At 38.9% G+C, this 23,012-nt stretch overlaps 3 protein-coding genes across 8 annotated transcripts in view; 2 read left to right on the top strand and 1 right to left on the bottom strand.

The window, feature by feature from the left end:
- The window catches only part of Fur1 (Furin-like protease 1), a 173,982-nt gene that overhangs the window by 103,438 nt on the left and 47,532 nt on the right, over positions 1 to 23,012 (top strand). For all 6 annotated transcript variants that reach the window (XM_018019270.2, XM_089476491.1, XM_089476495.1 and 3 more), the window contains one exon: positions 1,038 to 2,005. In XM_018019270.2, coding sequence (XP_017874759.1) covers positions 1,235 to 2,005 — 771 coding nt within the window. In that variant the 5' untranslated portion in view covers positions 1,038 to 1,234. The remainder of the gene's footprint in view (positions 1 to 1,037; positions 2,006 to 23,012) is intronic.
- On the bottom strand, positions 18,299 to 19,283 carry LOC108608962 (uncharacterized). The gene is made up of 2 exons (XM_018000619.2): positions 19,157 to 19,283; positions 18,299 to 19,094 (listed from the first exon to the last, which is right to left on the bottom strand). Exons 1-2 carry the CDS (start codon positions 19,179 to 19,181, stop codon positions 18,322 to 18,324), a joined length of 798 nt encoding a protein of 265 aa, XP_017856108.1. The 5' UTR covers positions 19,182 to 19,283; the 3' UTR covers positions 18,299 to 18,321.
- alrm (astrocytic leucine-rich repeat molecule) lies at positions 20,203 to 21,960 on the top strand. The gene has a single exon (XM_018000317.2). It carries the CDS (start codon positions 20,322 to 20,324, stop codon positions 21,747 to 21,749), a length of 1,428 nt encoding a protein of 475 aa, XP_017855806.1. The 5' UTR covers positions 20,203 to 20,321; the 3' UTR covers positions 21,750 to 21,960.

Genomic DNA, 23,012 nt, shown 5'->3' with positions numbered 1-23,012 from the left:
TGCCCTTGATGGTGGTGGAGCTGGCGGCGGAGGTGGTAGCGCTGCGCATTTCCGTTCAAGCCATGGCTTTAATTACGCGCTAACTGCATATCCTGAAATCCAGCTACACTCAATCACAATGGCCGGGCCAAATATGACAGACAGTGCTTTAGCCATCGGCCGTTGGCTGTTGGCTTTTAGCTGTTTGGCCTCCAGGGGGCACATCATCAGTCATGGACATATTTTGGACAATGGCATTAGTCAAAATCCAGTCGGCCAATTTCTGTGCCTCATTTGCAATGCCAACGACTGTTGTGGACCTGAATTGGGACTGGGATTGGGCTTGGGACTTGGACCCGGACCCTGGTGATAATCAATGCGATTTGGCCCGCTAGCTAAATGCAGAAAAACCAAGTGGACCAAGTTCTGTTGTCGAATACGCTTTGAGCTCTTTTTTCGCCGACGGCCATGCAGGATATCATTTGTGCCTCATAAGTTGCCTGCTAATGAGGCAAGTTTGGCTGCCGCTTCTGCTGCTGCTGCTGTAGCAGGCACTCAACTTTGTGTTGGCTCCCATTCGCGCATTGTCCCTAGGTCAGCTTCCGCTGAGTATGTGCTATAATCCATATAATATGTTGGCTGGGTTAGTAAGTGTTGCGCCCTGACTTGGCTAAATGATTTGATTGTGTGAATGAGTTATGTGAGCCATCTTAGCAGCATTTGCTATTGAGTTACGCATTTGTCTTTAATTTTTGAAGTTAGTTGTGAAAGTATGGTGTGGGAATCCCTCTCCATATGAGCAAACTTTATATGAGAAAATTGCTAAAAATTTGTAATTAAGTAAAAAAAAATATTGTGAAATATTTAATTTTGCTTCTTAATTTTTGCTACTATCTTTTACTAACCAATTAAAATTTTTCCTACACAGCTACTTTAAGCATTGATTGTTTTTTTTTTCTCTCAAATGTGTATACCTTGTAGAATTTTTAAGTATTTCTCAACTGTTTGTTGTGCATCAAATGCTAATGTAAATTGAAATCATTTTGCTCTACTTGCAGCTTGAGTGCGACAGCAAAGAGATTACAGCAGCTACTGAGCGTTAAGTGGGAGAGTAAAGCTGTGGCAGCAACAGTCAACACAGTTACACAGACAGACACGCACACACACCCACGCACACCCACATATACAGAGGCAGACACTCTAGAACAGACGGATAGAAAGCCACGCCTTAAAAAGCACACAAATCGAACGCACAATGAAAAACGACGTGGTGCGATGGAGCGGGCAGCCTAATAGCGACAGTACCAACAGCAGCAGCAGCAGCAACAACAACAACAGCAGCAGCAGCAGCAGGAGCAAGAATAACAGTAAATACAGTCAAGAGATAAGCAACATAAACAATGTACAGTCAATGCAACATGTTGCTAACAAAAGAAGTTGTCAGTCAACGGCGGCAATGGCAAATGTTGCTGCAACAAGTGCAACCTGGCAACAGCAGCAGCAACAACAACAACAAACAATCAATGAATGTGATATAACAAGTTTAAACTACAATTGCAATTTATTCAACATTAGTTTTTTAACAACAACAACATCAACAACAAACAAGGAACACAATAGAAAAACGAAATGCATTCGCAGAAGACATTCGATTGAGCCAAAAGCGACGCAAACGCAAACGCCGACGTCGACTTCATTACGTTTGCTTTTGCAATTTAGTCTCGTAGTGTTTTTATGTAAACTTAATGTCGGTTTCGCGGCCAAAATGGAGCCAGGCCACGCCCAGTCGCCACTGCTGTCGCCCTATGTGCTGGACTATGAGAACGCTGCAGTGAGCAGCGGAGCAGGCAGCGGCGCAGATAGCGGCAGCGGCAGTGACAGCGGCGCTGGCAGTGCCAGGAACGTGCGTGAAGTGGGCAGCAATGGGGGTCACTATACGCACACCTGGGCGGTGCACATACCGAACGGTGACAACGGCATTGCCGATGCTGTTGCCAAGGAACACGGTTTCGTCAATTTGGGCAAGGTGAGTGAGATAATGTTATCTATAATTTATGATTATTATTATTATATTATGACATATACGTGAAATGCGTATACTTCATATTAATGATATACTTGATATAATTGATAATTATTGCAGCATAGCTAAAATATTTTTAGATATACATATATAAAATGTTTTTAAATATATTTAAAATATTTTTAAAAATATATATTAAATATATGTAGCTAAAATATTTGACAAAAAAGTCAATACATATTTTTAAGTAAATACAAAATGTTTTTAAATAAATATAAAATATTTTTAGATAAATATTAAATATTTTTAAATAAATATTAAATATATTCAGCATAGCAAAAATATTTTTAAATTTACATAAAATGTAAATTTATTTTAAATATATTTAGGATATATTTCATATATTGAACGGTTTATTGTTTAAAATATTTCAGATATACTGAAATATATTTAAGATATATTGAGATATATTGAACATATAGCAAAATCTTGCAATGCTCTCTCTGGCCCAAGTCAGCTCGAATGAAATTGGCATAGTAGACGTCTGCTTAGGCCTGATATCTCCCACATATCAAATATTTATTGGGAATAAGTTAATAATCAAAGTGACTTGAGGTATTTAAATTGAGAAACCATTCTTAAAATCTCGGAATACAATTATTATCAGCTGAACCTTTTCGTTTACCCTGCGCAGTTTTAGTTTGTCTGCTTATGTGTCTAACAGTAAATATAACAAACATTTACAGAGTAACTAATAGCACATGCATTTAACATATAATGTATCTAGCCTGCAGCTATTCACCTGTGTCAAACAACTGTTATTCGAGGAAAATTCAATTCTTAAATAAACTGTTAGCCCTTTGATGGCTCACAGAGCCTTCAGCATTTTAGTTAGCAATTGAAATGTGAGCATATTTCCAGCTGTGCATTGCCAAGCGTTGCCCGCAAAGCAAAGTAGTTTGCATTAGTTGGGCCAACTAATTTTTGGCTCCCGTATTCGGCCCGCATCGGTTGATGCTAAACTTTTGCAATTGCAACAGTTTGGCCCGCAGCTAGAGTGGGGATGGAGGGAACAAAGGAATGTTGTGTGAGCAGGGCAGGGTTAACTTCAAGGTAGACCTTTCGTTAGTCAGTTTAGCATATCATTAGGGCACTCAAAATGTAAGACTATTAAAACTTTATGCCACACACACACACATGCTTAAACCTACGTAGATGTATATATTATATGTATATATATATATGTTATGTAAATATATTTCATGCAGATTTGAACTAAGTTGAATTTGGATATCTGTGTACCGAGCTTTGGTGCTCCTTTTTCTACTCTTTCTGTCTCACTTTATACACATACACAACTGTCCTTCTCCCTCGCTCTGGTTGAGGCTGGAGCTGGACTGTGCTAGCTGCTGGCTAGCTGTTGGCCAGAGTTTCGCAGGTGTTGCAACTGCTCCATTGCTTTGGCAAAGTTTAATCTGATTTCAGTCAAGCGACAGCGATTTGCAAAAATCCCTCAACTGATACACTCTGTCACTCAATTGAAACAGAGACCAGTGGCCCGATTCTCTCTGCATCCTTGCGCTCCCCCTGCCCCCCTTGGACTAAGTAAGTGTCAAGTGACAACCGCCAGAAGCGCAAATTGTCAGTAATGGTAGCAAGGAGCACAGATATCTATATATACCATTTACCTATAAAGCGAGGGCAGTACGAAGAGTTTTCGATTATGAATTTAGTATAAATGCTGAATTAAAATAAAATCAATATAGAGATTTAGCTGATAATATTTTAAACTGAAAATGGGGGGAAAAAACAACAAAATATTAAAATAAACAAATATAGCTTCAAATAAATAAATATAATATTATATTCTCAATAGAAAAATTGATATTATTTTATTTTATTTACAACAGACATTTTAAAAATGAAAATTATTTTTTACAATATAAATAATACATATATTGTATATTTTTCACAAGAAAATATGACAACAAACTTAATTTTACATTTTTTTTACAAAGGTTTTTTATTATTGCATTTTATATTGAAATTGTTTGATACAATTCTTAGAGATTGAATATTTCGTAGCTAAACCCAATTGAGACCGACTCTACTGAGCTACTGAGTAGTTTGATAAGATCGTTGTTCCGTATTGGCGTCCTTGAAAATATTACGTATACGTTCCGTAGACACTTCCTCAACTAATTTTTAGTTCCCCCCTTCTAGCAAATACAGTGTCATGTTTGGCCAGTCGCGTTTGCAACTTAGATTCGAAAGTGAAATTCGCTGGGGCAGTTACTTCATGCGGTTGCCAAGGGTTAAGTCGCAACTTGAGTTTCTAGTTGGCATTTGAGTTTTCAATAGAGACGCGCTCAGGTGCCGTTAGCTGTCAGCGTAAGACTTTCGCTAGGCAGCGCAGTTCCAAATTGAAATTGGTATCATTCTCAGCGGGCGGCCATTGTTCTAATTGGCAGCAACAAAAGGCTCAGTAAACTCAATTTATTACCAGCTCCAATGGCAAAGACTCGCAGTGAAACTCATTTAACATCGTTCTTCCGTTTCGGGCGGCAGAAATGACTATTGAAGTGTTCCTGTTGCTCTGAGGCAGCAGCTGCAAGTTAATTGAAAATTAATTTTAAATACCCTTGTTAAGATCTGCCTCGGGGAATGTGGCATCGCGCTGCTACAATAGATTCCACATTTACATAATTAGCCAAAGCAAAAAATCTGTCAAATTGAGCCTAGAGTAAAAACAAGAAATAAATATAGCCTTAAACTACTTGAATTGGCTTTGATTTAAGTCGAGTCTTGGATATTTATTTCGTAAATTACAAAGCAGCATTGATGCTGCTGTTAAATCAATGTTAATTTGTAGAGCAAGCATTAAAACTACTGTTAATGTTTTCTCTATGCTAAAACAGCTAATGTAAATATGTTAAGCCAAAGTGTGACCTTCAGGTCTGTTAAGTTACTCGAATACTCTGCAACTAGAATTGTATTGCAAAAAAAAAAAAAAAAAAAAAAAAAAAAATGAGAAAGTGCTGCTAATATTTCTCTAATTTCAACTGCAGTTTCAGTTTGTTTCTGCTGTAATATGACAAACTCAGCGTAACTTAAGCTAACCAGCTCTGCAACGCCAGCAACAATAAGAACAGCAGGGAAAACAAATTAACAGAACATGCAGCCGGCGACTTTTAGCCATTTTGCTCTGCAATCGGACTCCCCATCGTGATTTATTTATTTCATTTTCTTTTTTTTTATTATTTGTAGCTTTCATTGTATTTAGCAGTGGGTGTGACACGAGCACGAGCACAACTTACGGTGATTTTGCACTCTCGGAGAGGGTTCGTCCTTCTCTTTCATGCTGTTAAACATGCAGAAGTTTTAATGAAAACTATAAAGTGTATATGTTTTATATAGTCTATATAAGTATCTCTGCCTGTCTGTTTGTTTATACAACATCAACTTGTAAACTTTTGGCACTGCAACAATAATTATAAAATATAAAATACTGGCATCAAAACTTTTCGCTCCTAAATAATGCGCAACGCTGTGAAGTTTAGAGATTGTCACGGATAATAGCAATTAAGTTTGTTAAAAAAAGAATTATATGAGTAGCCCTGGGAGTAGCTGGAAAATATACCGAACTTAAAAATGGATACATCTACAAATATGCATATATCAAGATTAGTTTATAAAGAATAAGCTTTATTAAAAGATATTTTAGTGAAAGTGAAATTTGTGTACAGAACTTTTAGATCAACGTTAATTTTCACACTATTTTGTCTCACTATAAATCAATGTCGTTTAGAACTCGTTTCATTGACTAATTTATTATGCTGCTAATTAAACTGGTGATTTCAGTCTATGGTGGAGGCGCCTCTATCCAACTTCTGGCAAATGCAGTTTGGGCGCGGAAGTTTTTCGAGATAAGCCAAAAGTCAATTTATGCGCTGCATTAATTTACTGCTACGGCTGCTTTCCTAACTGACTAACTAAGTGACTGAGTGACTGACGGAGTGCCTGGCCAGGCCAGGCCAGGGCTAAAAAGGTTTTTGGTCTACTATACACCTTGGTGGATCCTTGAAGCATTTTGTTGGCCTGTCAGCTGCAGCCTTTTCAGCTCCCTGCCAGCTGCTGTTTGTCATTCGCTTATCAGCGGCAACTTCCTTGGCGCTCGTGGGGCCATTGTGTTGGCCTGGATTTTGGACTGGGCTTTGTATTTAGACGTATATTTACATAAGACTGCCACTAGTACATCCTGCACTCGGCTCCTTTCTATTGTGTGCGCTGTGATAAATGTTATCGTTGTCCGGTTCGCCATTCGCCATTCGCCTCTTTTGTCTCCTTCCAGTTTCACTCATCAATTTAATTGAAAAGCCTCTTGGAATCGTTGGGCGATTCACTTTGTTATTTGCCTTTTGGCTTTTTGCGATTCTTCTGCCTTTTTAATTAATTTTTTCTTGACGGTTTTCTTCTGCTCTTCAGCTTGCCTCGTGCTCGTCATTTTTTATTTCCTTGTCGCGCCATTGAACTTATCGTGAGGTTAATTTGCCCACTACTTCGATTATTGATTGTCGTTGATGGGTTTTTGCGGCTGCCACAGCTGCTGTGGCTTTCTCTTCTCCACCGATTGCACTTTTCAGCCATCACGTCCTCCATATTAACTTTTTTATATTGCATTCGCATAATTAAAATCACAGGCAATGATGTGTAAAGCAGCCGCCGCTTCTCTTCCTGACCGCACGCTGCGCCGCTGTCGCCTGGCTGATGGATTTAATTTTCACCTGGCAAGGGCATTTCTTATCCTTGGCCTTTTTTTTCGGTTTGCTGACAAAGGTCAAAGGCTCATTAACGTGGCTGACTGTAGCAGCGGTGTCAGGATGAAAACGGCATCATTTTACGTAAAGCCTCAAAAGAATTCTAAATTGTTTCTTCCCTTCCTGTAACTAAGCAAAAGCTTAAGCTGGGTCCCTTAATGAAAATGAAATTTATGAAAATGTCAAGACTGTCAGTTCGCTTTATTACGTGTGTAATAAATGTTATATTAAATATGTTCTATATCAAACGAAAAAATATCGAGAAAATCCTAAAAAATTTTCGTTGAAATAAAAGAGATATTATTACTATAATTTAATATAATCTAAATATAAGCTGTAATCGTAGAGTATCTACAGTAATTTTGCATAACTATCAGCCAAATAAGCTAAGGCGACTTAAAGCATTAAGCATAAGCTCAAGTTTAATTTGAAATGAAATTCAGAGCTTGACCAGTCGACAAATTGATATAGTTTTTATACCATATAAGTCTCCATGTATGCATTAATATATGTAAGCGTTCCCTGTGTATGTGTGTGTGTGTGCTTGTGCGTGTCTAGCATCTATTTGCTCTTCCCTTTGTCGCCTTTTCTCTTCTGCTCTCTGCTCTGTGGCTCTTGGCGGATATCGTTGATAAATTTCAAGTCAAAAACTCGGAAAATATTTATGACTTAACTTTTGTTTTCTAACAAAGCAACACGCGACACAGATACACACACTTGCACACACATACCACCATACACCATATGTATTTATATGCTCTTGCACAAAGACAGAGTGCGTTGTGGGGCTTTTGTGCCAGCAACTGGATTCCACAATTGTCGCAAAACTTGGCTATGGCTGCTGCTTTGCTTATGCAAATAGTAAAAAGGATTTTTGCTAGCTCAGCTGTTTGCCAATGTTGACTGGGGTGGAAAAGAGATGGTTCCATGTCTTACGGCTCATGTAAAACTTTAATCACATGACATGCAGAAATATCAGAAAGTTTTCACAAATATATATTTCTGTCATTGATCCACAAACTGAAGCCAGAACTTGACAGCGCAATTTGATGCAAACTTTTGGGCTGAGTGCGCCTGGGTAGCTAATTGAATATGTGAACTCGTATGAGATTGAGTGTGAAATGAGTGCCAGACACAGACACACGCACACATATTCATGCGAAAATGGAAGCATAATTTAAAGAAAATGTTTAATTCAATTTACAACTTTGTGCCACAAATCAATGAAGTGAATCAATAAGCAATGAAACTCGAATATATAACGAATACCATATAGAATATATGTGCATATGTATGTATATAATCATGTGAGTGAGTGTGTGTGCGTGCTTGTACCTATCTGTGCATGCATTTCCATCTGTCTGCAAATTTTTAGCCAATTTGCGAAAAGTTGCAACTGTCTAATAAATATTTCAAAAATTCATTTTAACTTTTTGCGTGCTGCTTGAAAACTGAATGGAATTGGTGCGCCACAGTTCCAAAAACAAATGCATTTTTAAAGGAACTGGACTAAAAATGCTCAATTAACTTGGCCCCAACAATTTCCGACAAACCAAAAGTGAGATAGCAAAAGAGAGAGAAAGAGATAGCTTAATGAACGGCCCGGCTGGGTTTGCCAGCAGCTGGCAATAGTCCTTGTTATTTTGATGGCTTTCTAACGAGCAACACCGGCAATTGCCAATCACGATAATGATCAGCATCGCAATCATCATCATCATCATCATCGCAGTGATGATGAGCAAAGCTGTTGTCAGACAGAAAGGCAGTTAAATTAATTAGCTATAACTTGCAACAGCGCCCCCTAGAATACTCGAAATATCTCTGAGCTCTAAGCTTCGGGTAGAATAATGAACAGCGAAATGGAGCTCTAACTGCGTTTGGTAGTTAATTGCTGAACGACAAAGAAAATAGTAGTTAAAATTCGAAAGTAATTTATGGTCAATTTTATGGACACCTTCAGTTGCTTATTTTTAATGAAATAACAACCAAAAAATTGACTGAAAAATTATTGAAAATTGAACTTAAAGAAAAGTAACTAAGGCTTATTTACACCAAATTCTATATTCCTCTAGCTTCTCTTTTCTCTACAAAACCAACATTTCATTTTTTTTTTCTCAATGCTCAATGTAAAGTTTTTTAATACACAAAATAAGCATATTTTTATTGTTTTCATTTTAGATTATTTTAGCTTCATTTTCATATAATTGATATAATAAATAGCTGCCAGAACTTCTCTTTTGACAATTTTGTCTCCATTTCCTCATTTATGCTGGACGCTAATAGACGCTGATGCGTTTCTTTAGTTGAAAATGATTTGACCTTAAGTTGTATATACATATATATTTTACTCGTTGTCCTTTGTTCTGTTTTGTGGCCCCGCCCTCTGGGCGGAGCTCGACTATGGCCGCTTTGGCGATATCCTCCTCCCTTTCGCTGTTGGTAGTCGCCTCAATTGAAGTGAAAAATTGCTAATGGTCACCAGGCGGGCGGCTACACACAAAGCAGGCGCCTATTGGCGATTGCCTTCATTCCGGAAGCTCCGTCTCACTCGATCCCTCGCTCCGCCACCATTTAGTTGCCTTTAAATTGCTGCTCTGATTTTAATTAAAAGGCCCAGAGCGCAGAGCATAACATAGTCCGTTGGTGTTGTAGTCACAGTGAGTGCACAAAATATCGCAGCATTTTGGCCAAAGTCAAAGTTGAGTTGATTTTGGGGCCCTTTTAATTGACCCAATAGAAAAATAAAAAAAAAAATAAACCGACACACACAGAATACAGAGAAAAAAACTGAAGCGCAAAGAAAATTTATACAGCGCTCAATCAAGCGTGACAAACTTTTCGGCTGGCAAAGGCCAAAATGAAAATTTGAAATTCTGGCAAATATTTTGCCTGCATAAACATTGGCCATATTTTCCGACATCAGTCATATTTTATACCCTGTAGCGGCTTATACTGAGTAATCCAATTCGTATATAGAAGACATATCTAGAACATAGAAAAATATTATAAGAGTATATATGAATATGTCCATTCGTCCCTGTTTATAGTGAACACTTTGGATTTTCCATTGCTACATATTATTTTCTGTAGAGCATCTGGAAGTCGCTGACACCCTTCTCAATTATTTGAATATGCGCAAAATAACTTTATTGTATTTTTTGCGCTTAGCCAAACAAATCGTTAGCAATTGCATTTTATTGGCACTACGGTAGGTCTGGCAAGTGCCATGAAACGATGAAACGATGATGGCGCAATCAAATCATCACTTCACGCTTGATTAACGGTATGTCATGTTTGCCATAAGCTACCGCCGGCAATTATTAAACTTTTTCGCCATACAATATTTGTCGATTTCCAATTAAATTCATTTCCATCACATGCGAAACAAATAAACTTGATGAACCGCAATGAGCAGCAAAAATTCAAATTTGAGAAGTTATTGTTAAATTATTAAGGGGTGAAGTGTGGTTCACATATTGTGAGTTTAATGTTGAGAGAGCGTTAAATTATTTTGCAGGCAATAATTAAATAATTATCATTAATTAGAAGTGCTCGTCACATTAATTCTATTGCTCGTGTTAGAGAGCTGCATGAATCCCAAATAATATAAGAACGGGGTTCGAATCAACAATGCGCAACATGTGTGAGTGTGAGTGAGTGAACAGTGAAGTTAAATCATAAACGGTTGAGAGTCCGCTCGTATATGACTTTAAAGCAGAATATTCAGCCGAGCCAAAAAGAATTGAGGGAGTGTGAGAGAGAATTAAGCAGTTGAGTAAGTTCACACAAAGGCATAAAAATGATCATACATGTAGTAAGGCATTGAAAGTGAGCTACTGCTAGTGCGCAGGTAGAGGTAGAGTGCATGGAGAGTAGGAGAGGGAGAGAGCAAATACGAAGTAGTAATACGAGTGGCTCGACGTGGGCTTCAATTATTATCGTTTATCTAACCTAAACTCACTCAATATGTTGTATGCTTCTGACTCACACATCCGGCTTCATATCATATATCAAACAGAGTCCATTTGACGTATGTTGTGTGTGAAATCATGCAGCCGCCAGCTCTCTAGCTCGTATAACTACTGAGATATCATGTTGAGCTGTTAATTCCTGCCTCGCACACACGTCGTATACTTAATGCAACTGCATATAATTATGCCAAACAAGAGTGAACAATCCGCTTTTCCTTTTGCTTGCTCTTTATATCTATCTCTTTTTTTCGTGCACACACACAGTTGAATTTTTATGAGCGCTCCCACGTGGCGTATACATGACATTTCATCAATACGTTAAAATTGCGTATACGACGTGTGTGCACACACACCTTTTAACACTTTTGCATGTGAGTGCATTGCGCCGGTGAGTGCCTCCCACGTAATTGAATTGCAATTAATTGACCACAACTTGCACAGCAATTGGAGCAGCAGGTGCAGCAGCCGCTTGCTTACCTGTTTGGCCTTCAATGTATTCGATCTACAGGGCCAGCAGAAAATGCCAGAGCTGCCATCGGCAGCAGCGGCAGCAAAGCATTATGTGACAATAAATCATTGAGTGGCTCTGGCCAGATATGCAGCAAGCAGGACAGGCAGGTGATGCAGGTGATTCAGGTGATAGATATTGCAAAAGCAGGGGACAGAGGCTGCTCAGCCGGAAAGAGGCTGCGTCCGTTGGGCTTTTGAATATTTCGACTGAGCTAGTAGAATCCAAAGTCATATATCATGGGCGTTTGCTGTATGGTTTGGCATTTTAATTGCCAGTTATTTGAAATCCAACTGCCAAGGTGAATGTGATGCCAATGATTGAGTAGAAACTGAGGAATTATGTTAAATTTGATTGTGAATTGACTTGATAGGGAAAGACTTGAATGATAATCTTTAGTTTTTAATCTGTGAATTCTCTGAATTTATTCAATTTATTTATGCTCTTAGCTGATTCTGAAACTATCTATATGTATTTTTCATTTTATTGAAAGCATAGCTTTAAAATTGTAATCAACGCGATGAAAGCATTTTGCAGCGTGAACTGGCATACAAAGCATGACTGTTATTATGGCTTTGACAGAATTGAACGACTGGCTGAAAGCCTCGTTACGATTTGGCATGCATTCAAAAATGTTGGCGACAAAAGCATTTCGTCCTGCGTCACATGACATTGAAAAGTTTCGCAATAGTAGGAAAAAGGACGCACAGAACGGATGGCAATCAGTGCTGCAATTATGTGTGTGTATTAGTAGTGTATCTGTGTGTGTGTGTGTCTGGCTGTTTGTATTGAACTTAGCCGTTGACCTTAGCCTGCTTTCTAAGCCCACTCTCCGCGTCCGGACCGCACACTTAGTCATTTTGTCATTTACTTGTTACTGTCACTACAGCAAAACTATATACACATATACATTTATATATCATACATGTCTACGTATATATATATATATATATATATTACGTACATGTGCACATCAAGAAATGTGTTGCATATTTTTAGGCTGCAGCTTGTGCACTCGTTCATGGCCGGCGTTTCAGCTCAACGTCAACGTCAAGTGGCCCACTCGGTGTTGCACTTGAACCATAATGAAAGCATTTGCTGCCATCAGCACAAGAGGCAGATAGACAGAACAGAGCAAGAGTGTGAAAGAGAGAGCTAGCTTTTAAGTAAAAAAAGTAAGAGATAGAGCGATGCACTTGTTTAGTTTTCAGTGCGTGTGACATCTGACACTTGTCTGCACTTTTCTATTGCAGATAGAATTTAAGATTATAAACGACATGAGGATATGCTTTTCTATGTCAGAAAGTTGGACTTAAAATGTAACTGCAGAAAATGTTGGAAAATATATAAAAGCTATATAATATAAACCTATTATTCAGTAACTCAACATACTTAATTCACATCTGTTCTGTGTGATATATAGTTTAATACTAGGTTATCAGTACTGCCGCTTGTGCGACTGCTCCTTATTGATTGGTATTTGACACACGATTGACACGCATTCACATTCAGCATATGGATAGCCGCTTGCCTTTTGTTGCTTGTAATTGACCAGCGGCGTTGCATGCCACGCGTGCCACAGCTGCTCTCTCTCTCTATCTGTCTGCATTCTTTGCCCTTCTCAAATATCATTAACACATTGGCCAGCTGGCCACGATAGAGGCTCATATATATTTTGCTTGGTCAGACAGATATTGGGTGTTTGGAAGTGCGTAGGCCATGTTCTGAACTGGCAATTCCACACATTAACACCTATTAGATAGCACACACACACACACTCATACACTGAGCAAGTCAACGAGGCAGTTGTGCAAATGGCCGCATAAATAAAAAAGCCTGTCTGCCAAGTTATGAATAATCACGGCAACAACAATGGACTCAAAACACACACACACACGCACACACTTACTAGCCAGTATACGTGTGTGTGTGAGTGTGTACGTTTGTGTAGCTGTGTAATTAAGCTTTTGGCTTTCGCCAAGACCAAGTGGCGCCTGCATTTGAAATGGCGCCGCTTTGGGCTATTTTTATGGCTAATGCTATCTAATGGAGCAGCAGTAAATGTGTGAGCAGCAGACACGTTTGGCCAGCACACACACAAAGACACACAGAAAACTTACAGGTGGGCACGCATTAGTCGACGCCATAAGCGAACATGAACATGACCCAGATAAGAACAGTTAGTCGGATTATAGCGTATGTGCGTTAGGTATACAAATCTCAGAGTTAATTAAAAGTCATTAGTGTGCCGCATAATTGCAGCTAAACGAAAAGCCGTGCGGCATAAACGAGAGGCTAAGCCAGATAATAGCAGGTATGAGGAGGAAAAATCAAACGAATTACTAAACCAAAAAGCTTTGGGGTAGCATTTGCCAAAGCTAAGCATAAAATGTAATTAGGAATTAAGTGATGTAACGAGCTGAGACGGTGGATAGCAGATGGAAGCTGAAAGATTTAAGAAAAGAGAACTAAAAAAAAAATAGCTGGAGCTGGGTGTTCACATATATATATATCTGTATATACATATATATTAGTTAGATGTGTAAATATGAAGCGAGTCACTATTTTAAAATATATAGAAACTTTGGTCAGCTGAATCGCTTTAAAGACTCTGCTTGCCTCTAATGCTGTTGTAAAGTATTTTAATTAAATAACCCAAGCTTCAATTTACAACAGCCATAAATTCTAACGCCTTCTCTTGTCTCCACTCTTACAGGTAAGCAAGTTCGGACAGTTGAATATTTTATAATCAAATGGCGCCTAAGCGCGGGCTCTGTAAGTACTCATTTCATGGAAGGCAACTGAAACCCTCGCGCTGATATTAAATAAGAACTTTTGACAACGATTTTAAGTATGCTTTAAGCGTGAAAGTTTTTGGGTTTTAACATAAAACGCGAGGTCATAAATCACCTTAATGAACTGGCGGCAAAACATGCCCAAAAGTATGCCATACTCCGGGGAGCTGCTTGAGAGAACATTTAAGAACTGTGATACGATTGGCATTAAAAATTGATAAATAGGCGCACTGGAGCTGCGTTTCATGGCAATCCAAAGTGAGAGTGCACTGAATAAATAATAGCGAAATGTCGAAATGAACATCACATCGATTCACAGTATATAATGTATATGTATATAGTTATATATTGTGAATTGAATTCAGCGAAATGATTTGCTTATTTCACGAGAGCGAAATACGCTTCATAAAATATGCAAGTGCTACCATATAATAAAACAAAAGAGCGAAATGGTGGAAAATAGGGGCGGGGCAGGGGCGTGGAAGAAAAGCTGGCATCAAAACGGCGACGTTTTCTCTCTTGTTGCATTTGCCGTCTGCTGCCTTATCCTATTATCTTTGTGCCAGGCATTACTCTCTATTATTTATTTATTTCTCTGGGCCTCTGTCATTCTCCCTCTCTCTCTCTCATTCGCTCACTCTATGTATATATATGTCCGTCTTCTTTTGTTCCGACTATATTTTATGTACGCAAAACGGCGCAATTCCGGCCAATGTTCATTTCGCTGACTTGGCAAACTGCAAATTACGGGCAACTTTTGTTTTAATTCCAGTTCCTGCCACGCCCTCAACTAACCCGCCTTGCCAGGCTATTTGCATTGGCAGCCTTCCCATCCTGTTCACATTATGCCGTTAAACAATTAAGCACATTTTTTTCTGACAGTTACTGTCATACCAAATACAGTCGCTTGGCTTTAATGCCAAGTTTAAGTAAATGGCAGGATTCTTTTCTTCATTAAAATTTTTTTCTCTGCCAATTTTTTTTTTTTTTTTTTTGGGAATTTTGTTTTTGATTAGAAATTTACAAATTTTATTTAATATGAATAAAAAATATTATTTTTTTATTATTTTATTGTATTTTATTTGCATTTTTATAAAATGCAAATTCATTCACAATATGAAATATTTAAAACTTTTTGTTTTCCTTATTGTAAAATTTGCAAATTTCTCTATGATTTACTCAAAGCCTTTGAGTGCAAAAATGTAATGAGAAATTCTCCAGCTGTTTGATGTTTGATGCAAAAAAAAAAAAAAAAAAGAATTCAGTGTTAAGATTGCGTATACGCCACGTGTCACACAAACATCAAAGCAACAATTTATTTGCGTAGCTGAAGCTTAGCTGTGACAATTTTCCGCGTATTTTGATATTTTTTCGAGTTAGCATAAATTGTGTTGAGTAACCGAAAACTGCCTTCACTCGGATTGCTTCACAACCAAATGGGAAGTGAGAAGTGGCAAGTGGAAAGGGGCAAAGTGTGGCAAGCACTTTATTATTTATTGCCATAATCATGTTAATGGCAGCACTGGCAACGGCGAGAAAAACGATATGATAATCATGTTTATTAACATTTTAACTTAATCCACACGCGAAACGAGAGCGAAACAACAAAATAAAGATAAAAACAAGAAAATAAACAACAGCAAAGTAACATTGCGCCGTTGGCTCTTAATGCGTAAGGAGGAGCATACAGATAAAGAGCCAGGAATGTGAATTAGATATCCTCACAATACCCTGTTCAAAGAGGGAAGAGGAGTATATAAGGAATATACTTCAAGTTGGCCAAGCGCATGGCTTTGATGTGACTTGAGTAACTTTGTTCTCTGTTTAAAACTTTAGATTGTAAACTGAGATTCTTACCTCTACAGCTTGGTCTTTAACTTCAGTCTCATTATATAGAGGCTTTAGCATATCTAAAATATTGAATATTCATTTTATAGTGTATTCTCTATTCATTTACAAGCTTAAATTAGATTTCTTGCATAGCTTGTTATGTCATTGAGTTATTTGTAATAATAAATTGCAATGAAAGAGAGTATATTAATTTTCATAAATATTTATAACTTTGGCATACCATATGGAGAAGTAAAGCGATAGATATTAGACCTCAAAAACCTGAAACAAAATTGCATTACTTTTATAAGGTTCTTTTTTTTTAGAGTAAGTCATGATGAGTTTTCCATATGGAAATTATATTGTCACGACTCGAGCTCGATTTAATATTTTATTATACATATACGAAACATATATGTATATTTCTGCTTTATTTTGACATGTGCGTTTCGCTTATATAATTTATTTACCGCTTTTGAGTTGTTCCATTTTTCCATTTTCATTTATTTTCTTTCTGTTCCGCCGCAACTTCGGCCTGCTCTCATTTTGTTTATCATGCCTGCCTTTTGTGAGTTTGCTGTCATCTTCAACTGCTCTCGCTTCGGCTTAAGTCTTGTCTCGCTTGCATCACATTAACAGATAAGGAATGTGTTTTACAGCTGTGCCCACCTCATCCGCATGCTGGAATTTCAGCTGGCGCGGCAGGGGGACGGGCGTGGCTGATTTCGTTAAGAAACAAAATTTGCAATGTAACATAAGCACTTAAGAATTGGTTTCCCTAAGTCGAGGCTCCCTGTGTAAGCGCTGTGACCTACAAAAACAGAATTTGGATGCTGATTGAGCATCTTTTTGCATGAAAGTCGCTTTTTCCGGTTCTTGTATGCATAAGAAATGGGTTGGCATTGAATATGATATCACTTTTTTAAAATTTAATTTGTTCGTAATATATTTTTAATGTTTCTTATAAAAACATAAAGCGGAGCTGTCAATTAGCATCTGCTAAGAACTGTTATAACTTCCGAATATTTCCCAAGTTAATTTGTTCACGCTCATATATAACATATATATATATATAAATATTTGTCTATAAATTTAAAGACTTTCACATTTTGGTTTTTTTATTTTCATCGATTGTTTTTAGAGAAAGAGAAACAAGATTTATTTCCATTTTTGTAGAGCAACTAAACTCTTGGGTATTTAACGCAATTAGAAACATATAAATTTCACACAAACACACACGCACACACACACACACCTCCGGATGGTGAAAAGTGCCTTTCCTGTGTGTGTTTACAGTTGTAAATGCGAGCGAAGCTTTGTTGGACATAAAACATTTTCATTTAATTGAAACAAATGCGTGCTGCGTATCAATTTAAGTAAACGGATCTGCAGCAACAACAGCAATGATAACTACAACAACACACACACACACACATAGAATTGCATGCACTACTATTGTAAATGCTGTGTAGTAAAGAGCAATAAAAACTAACGACTACAATAAGATGTGACTCTGCCACAGATTGTTGCCATCATCAACGGGGCAGGCGACAGGCAACCCCAAACGACAAACGAATGAAACATGAGCAGTTAGGTGTCACTGGGTGTGTGTGTGTGAGTGTGTGGGTGTGGGTGTGAGTGTGCGTTTAGGTGTGTGTAGGTGCTAGTATAGTGTGCTCACTTAATAACATTACTGCGTGTGTGTTTCTCACAGAGGATGCTGCAGAGGGAGAGAGTGAGACAGAGAGCGAGAGAGAGAGAGTGAAAGAGCAGTCCCAGTCAGGTGGCACATAACAACAACAATAGCAGCAACATGAGTGAACCATCAACTGTCGCCAATTGAATGGCCGTCAATGGGAGACCCACAAAAAAAAAAAAAAAAAAAAAAAAAAAAAAAAAAAAAAAAAAAAAAGAGGACAGTTCTTGTGTTCCCCTGTCAAGCGCTATCAAAATCTATGTAAATTACACACAATCATCATAATGTGTTAGTGTGCGTACGTGCTGTAGGCATGCATGTGTGTGTGTGTATGCTTATATAGCATTCAGATTGACACTTTATGGTCTGAGCAACACAGCAAATCACATAATATATATACAGTTATATGGTAACCATATAAAATTCTATGAATGGAATGAAATAAAAGTGCGACTGTACTTAGGCTGAGCAAAGCGATAGTGGACGCTTGTGAGCAATAGAATGAAGAGAGTGAGAGAGACAGAGAGCATAACTAAATAACTATATAAATAATGAATAAAATGCAAAATTGAATTGGCCAAGTCTTGTTTGTAGGCAGCAATAAGAGGCTTACAGTCAAGTACCTTAGAATTGCTCAACCAGCATAACCTAAAAAACAAACGCAATTTACATAGTTGAAATGCTCATTTTCTTTAATGCTCTTCAGTTTTGATAGCCACTCGAGTAATGTTCATACGGCTGCTTATTGTTGTTATTGATATTGCTGTTGCTCTGGGCAAACCAAAGGCTTTGTGGGTTCTGCTGTGCTGAATTGGACGAGCTGCTGGAGGAGGTGCGTGGCGCATCCCTGCCGCGTGGTCCTGTTGCACCGGTGAAGCCACGTGGTCCGGGTGGACCTGGTGGACCCGGCGGACCCGGTGGTCCAGGTGGTCCAGGTGGCCCGGGCACTGGAATCGGAATGTAAGTGGCTTGCTGTTCCTTCTGTTCAACTGGTTCGCTGGGTTGTGTGCTGGGAAATAGGTTGAAGCCAGGCAAGCTGAGACCTGCTTGGCTCTGCATGTTGAAGCCCAGTTGGATGCGTGGCACCAACACATACGAGCCGGCATCCAGGGCGACTTTGTTGTTGCTGCTGGAGGTTCTAATTTGATTGCTGGCAATTTGCGGTGCATAGGCGAGGGGAAAGGCTGTTAGCTGAGGCAGGCGATACTTGATGTTGGGCTCGTTCAGCATGGGTATCGCATTGGAGTACAGATAGTCCGGCACCTTGCGGCCATCCTTCTCAGGCTCCGGCTCAATAATCTGCGGCTCATGGAGGCTGGGCTCATTCTGGTCCTCCGGCTTGAGCGGCTCTCCGGGCGCGAAAAGCACAAGTTGTGGAACACCTTCATCTCGATTGGTCTCCGAATCGCTGCTGCGGCCCATGGCTTGCACGAGACGTAGACGCGCCTGAGTTAGACCCAGGCATAGGCACAAAACTGGAATGGGGATCTTGTTAGGAAGCAACTCTCCCTACAATATACTTTAAAGAGTTTCTCACCTAATATCTTAGCGCTGACTGTCATCTCGGCTTACTGTTCTGATGATGTTGTGAGTCTGGGTCTTTTATACTAACTGTTCCTCAATAGATTTTATCAATTGGTTCTTGGAAATGCTTTGTTTTGGCTTGGCTACAATTTCTTTTTGCACACTTAAGTCTTCGATTTAAGGTTCACTCAACTCTTTATTGGCCAGTTAATCAAGCTGAACTGCCTAAGCAAGCGCTCCATGTGTTAACTGGGTCAGCTGGCCATTTCCTAAACAGGTTCCTCATGACTTCTACTGAACTCTAGTAATTCGTATATCTTCTTACAGATCGGGATTAATGAGTCACAGGTGCTTTAGCGTTAATTTGCTGAATGAGTAATCTATAAATATTCAAGTATCGAAAATCTGAAAACATAAAGCATTATTTATTTGAAGATGTGAGATTCGCAAACATTTCACTTGGTCTTTGTAGTTTAATCTAAAATAAAAACTGTTGTTAGCTATAAAAATAGCTCAAGCTATAATTCAAATGGAATTTCATAATATTTAGTTCAACTAATCGGGGCTCAACCCCTTTTTTTTCGAACATTGTGGTATTTCCTACTTTAAAAAACATTCATTTTCATCAGGCAGACAATAGAAAAAAAAAAAAATAATAATAAAAAAAAAAAAATAAATAAATAATAACATATATAAAAATTCAGATATGCATGTATATACATATATACAATGTCTAGTTTAGCATAGAATAAGCTGGGAATGAAATGGAAAGTTTAGCTAGAACTGATACAAACATAATATATAATGTCATGTGATCTTTACATATGCTAAAAAAAAATGTATATATAGATTTATATACATATATATTGAGCTACATAAAACCTAGTTAGAAAACAAAGCGTATGTGCTGCATTTAATTGAATTAAATCAAAAGCAATGTATTTGGGCATTCAAGAGTTTGGACACACTGCATGGGGTTGCAGCCCCTTTGGCTGCCATTGCCTGTGCGATAATTGAAGGCCCGCATTCAGATTTTGTGGTCCACGAAAACGAATCTCGCAAACAGTTGCAAACAGTTGAGCCAGTTGCGCCGTGGCGTGCGCGTCGCTTGGACGCATGCCAGCTAGTTGAGACGCGACTCTCTGATTGAAGTTGATCGGAGTCCTACGTGGAACGGGATGTGGCTGCCACAGCTGCCGCTGCTGCTGCTGGTGCAATCGCTGCTGCCGTTGCTTTTGGAACGGCCAGCGCTTGCTGAGGCCAGCGGCGGTGCTGGTGGCCAGCTGCGTCGCATCCGGCTGCAGGATCACTGCACGGCCGGCATTTGCACGGGCATCGATATTGGACGCAACGACTACGTGATCATCTCGCCGACAGCCATCACCATGCAATCGATGCTGACCTTCATCAATTCTAGCATTGCCAAAATACCGCATCTGATGTTCGACACGTTTCCCGATCTGCAGATGCTGCGCATGGAGAACTGCTCGCTGGATACGTTCGAGAAGCCGCAGTTCGAGGGCGCCAGCAACCTGATGAGCCTCTTCTTGGGCCACAATCGGCTGAAGGAGATACCCAAGAATATATTTATGGGCGCTGACAATTTGGCAACGCTGCACTTAAATCATAATCTGATCAGAGCGCTGCACAATCACAGCTTTCATCCGCTCAAGGAGCTGAAGGAGCTGTCGCTGGCCTACAATCAGCTGGAGCAGCTGCCTCTGGGTGTATTTGGGCTGTTGCGTAAATTGTTGGACTTGAATTTGGCGGGCAATCGGCTGTCTGTGCTGCCGCGCGGTATTTTTGACAAGAATTTGAATTTAACGCGTCTCAGTTTAGCCTCCAATCGCTTCACGGTGTTCGAGTCGGAGCTGTTGAAGCTGCAGCCACGTCTCTCCCTGCTGGACATCTCGGGCAACATATTGAATGAGCTCACCTTGAACTTCTCGCTGCTGGAGCAGGTGCTGGCCCACAGCTGCGATTTGCGGCGCCTCACCGTGTACGGCATCATCCGGGATCTGGATCTGCATAACAATTCCCTGCGCGAGCTGCCTCACATACCGTTGGCTAGCAATGTGACCGGCCTGGATTTGTCGCTCAATCCCTTGGGCAACTTGCCGGGCAATCCCTTGCGTCGCTATACAGCACTGCTGCGTCTGAATTTGTCGGCCACCAACATGCACGAGTTGGCCGAGGATCTGTTCAAGAAGCAGAGCCAGCTGCAAGTGCTGGACATCTCGGCCAACAGCCTCTACTCGCTGAAGATCACGATCTTCGACAGCCTGAAGGCTCTGCAGTATTTCTACTTTCAGCAGAACAATTGGAATTGCGACTTTCTGCAGCTGCTGATGAGTTCGTTTGTTAAGAAGCGGGATATTTCCTTTATGGAGGACATAACGGCACCCGAACTGGTCGACGATTATGTCGATGGCATCGCCTGTTGGTATGAGACCGACAAAACATCCAAGAGATGCGACGGCAGCAACTCGGAAGCCGCATTGGAGCTATCCATAGTACGCAATGAGATTAAGGCCTTCACAGAGCTGGTGGAGAAGAAATTCGTGCGAGTCTATCGCATGCTGGAGGAAATGAAAGCCAGGCTATAAGTCGTCAAATGGAATCTATATACTATCTATAAATTAATCAAAAAGACGCGCTTCTATTCGCAGGCGTGCACATACGTATATTTAATCAATATGAATATCCTATATCTAATCGTAATTTAAGAAATTATAATAATTGACACAAGCAAGCCACTGACAAACATTTGAATATGTTGAGAACTAACAATAAAGCGCAGTACTCTTTGAGAGACAATCCAATGGGTTTCAATTCACATACAGAGGGGATCTATAGGGTAGAGCAATAAGAGAAAGAGAAACGAAATAATTGAGCTGCATATAAAGAGGATCTATTATGAGCTGTCTTATAAATGTGCCTCTCATTCAAGTCGATGGCGAGTCTAATGGGAAGTATATTTGGGTATATAGTTTTTAAGAGCGGTTAGGGATGAGCATTTATAGATGAGCGGATATTTAAATTATCTCCTAGTTTTCAGCCCTGGAATCTAATAAGACTTTAAGTCTGAATGGGCTTTCTTTTTATTGCTTAGTTGTAATTGCTTCGGGTTTACTTATTTATTTTTTTATTTTACTTTTTTTTTTATATGTATATATTTATATATAGTGCTCATTATACACATATTAATAATATAAAATATAAAATATATATTCAATATAAATTCTAATACGAAGTTGGCCTCATCTTAACCTTCTCTTCAAGTCCAGCAATTCAAGCCCTTCGGCCAATTTAACTTTCTTGACTATTTTTCATGATTTATTTCGTTTCATCACCATTCATTTCTTGATTAATTTAATTATATAGTAAATATAAACAATTATCATCCTTTTATAGACATTTGAGGAAATTGATTAAATTATTAAATTTCTTAAAAATTACGTAAGCTGCACTTGCTATATTTAAATAATTTAAATCAAATTCTAATGCGCTCAGACTTCAGCTTGCTTGTATTGAAGTTTCGTTTGAATTAAATACCACAAATATTAAATAGATTTTATTGAATTTACGGAGGAGCTAAGCTGAAAAGGCACTTCTTATGCAGCCAAATGTTGTAAATATCGCATGCATTTAAAGTCCTTTGCAAAACCGATTAAGCATATTTCAACAGTTTTTCATGCATCAGCCAACACACACACACACACAGCAAGTGTTTAAATAGCTTATCGTATCAAATATATATGGCGGAAAATGATGATAAAAAAAAATGTTTATATATTGAATTGAATATGCCATCAAATATTTATGAGCAGAAATGTTTAAGAGCAAAAACAAATACACTTTGCCATTAT

The sequence above is a fragment of the Drosophila arizonae genome, chromosome 2 (assembly GCF_054131065.1).
Source record: "Drosophila arizonae isolate 15081-1271.41 chromosome 2, UAZ_ARI_1.0, whole genome shotgun sequence".
NCBI classification, from domain to species: domain Eukaryota; kingdom Metazoa; phylum Arthropoda; class Insecta; order Diptera; family Drosophilidae; genus Drosophila; species Drosophila arizonae.
Note: the sequence above shows the minus strand (reverse complement) of the source record. Positions and strands in the feature narration are given on the sequence as shown.

Excerpts from the sequence above, each read along its gene's own strand:
- LOC108608962 (XM_018000619.2), bottom strand. The coding sequence starts at position 19,181 with ATGACAGTCAGCGCTAAGATATTAG. Across the intron at positions 19,095-19,156 it reads AGTCAGCGCTAAGATATTAG|TTTTGTGCCTATGCCTGGGT; the intron begins GTGAGAAACTCT and ends TCCCCATTCCAG.
- alrm (XM_018000317.2), top strand. The coding sequence starts at position 20,322 with ATGTGGCTGCCACAGCTGCCGCTGCTGCTGCTGGTGCAATCGCTGCTG.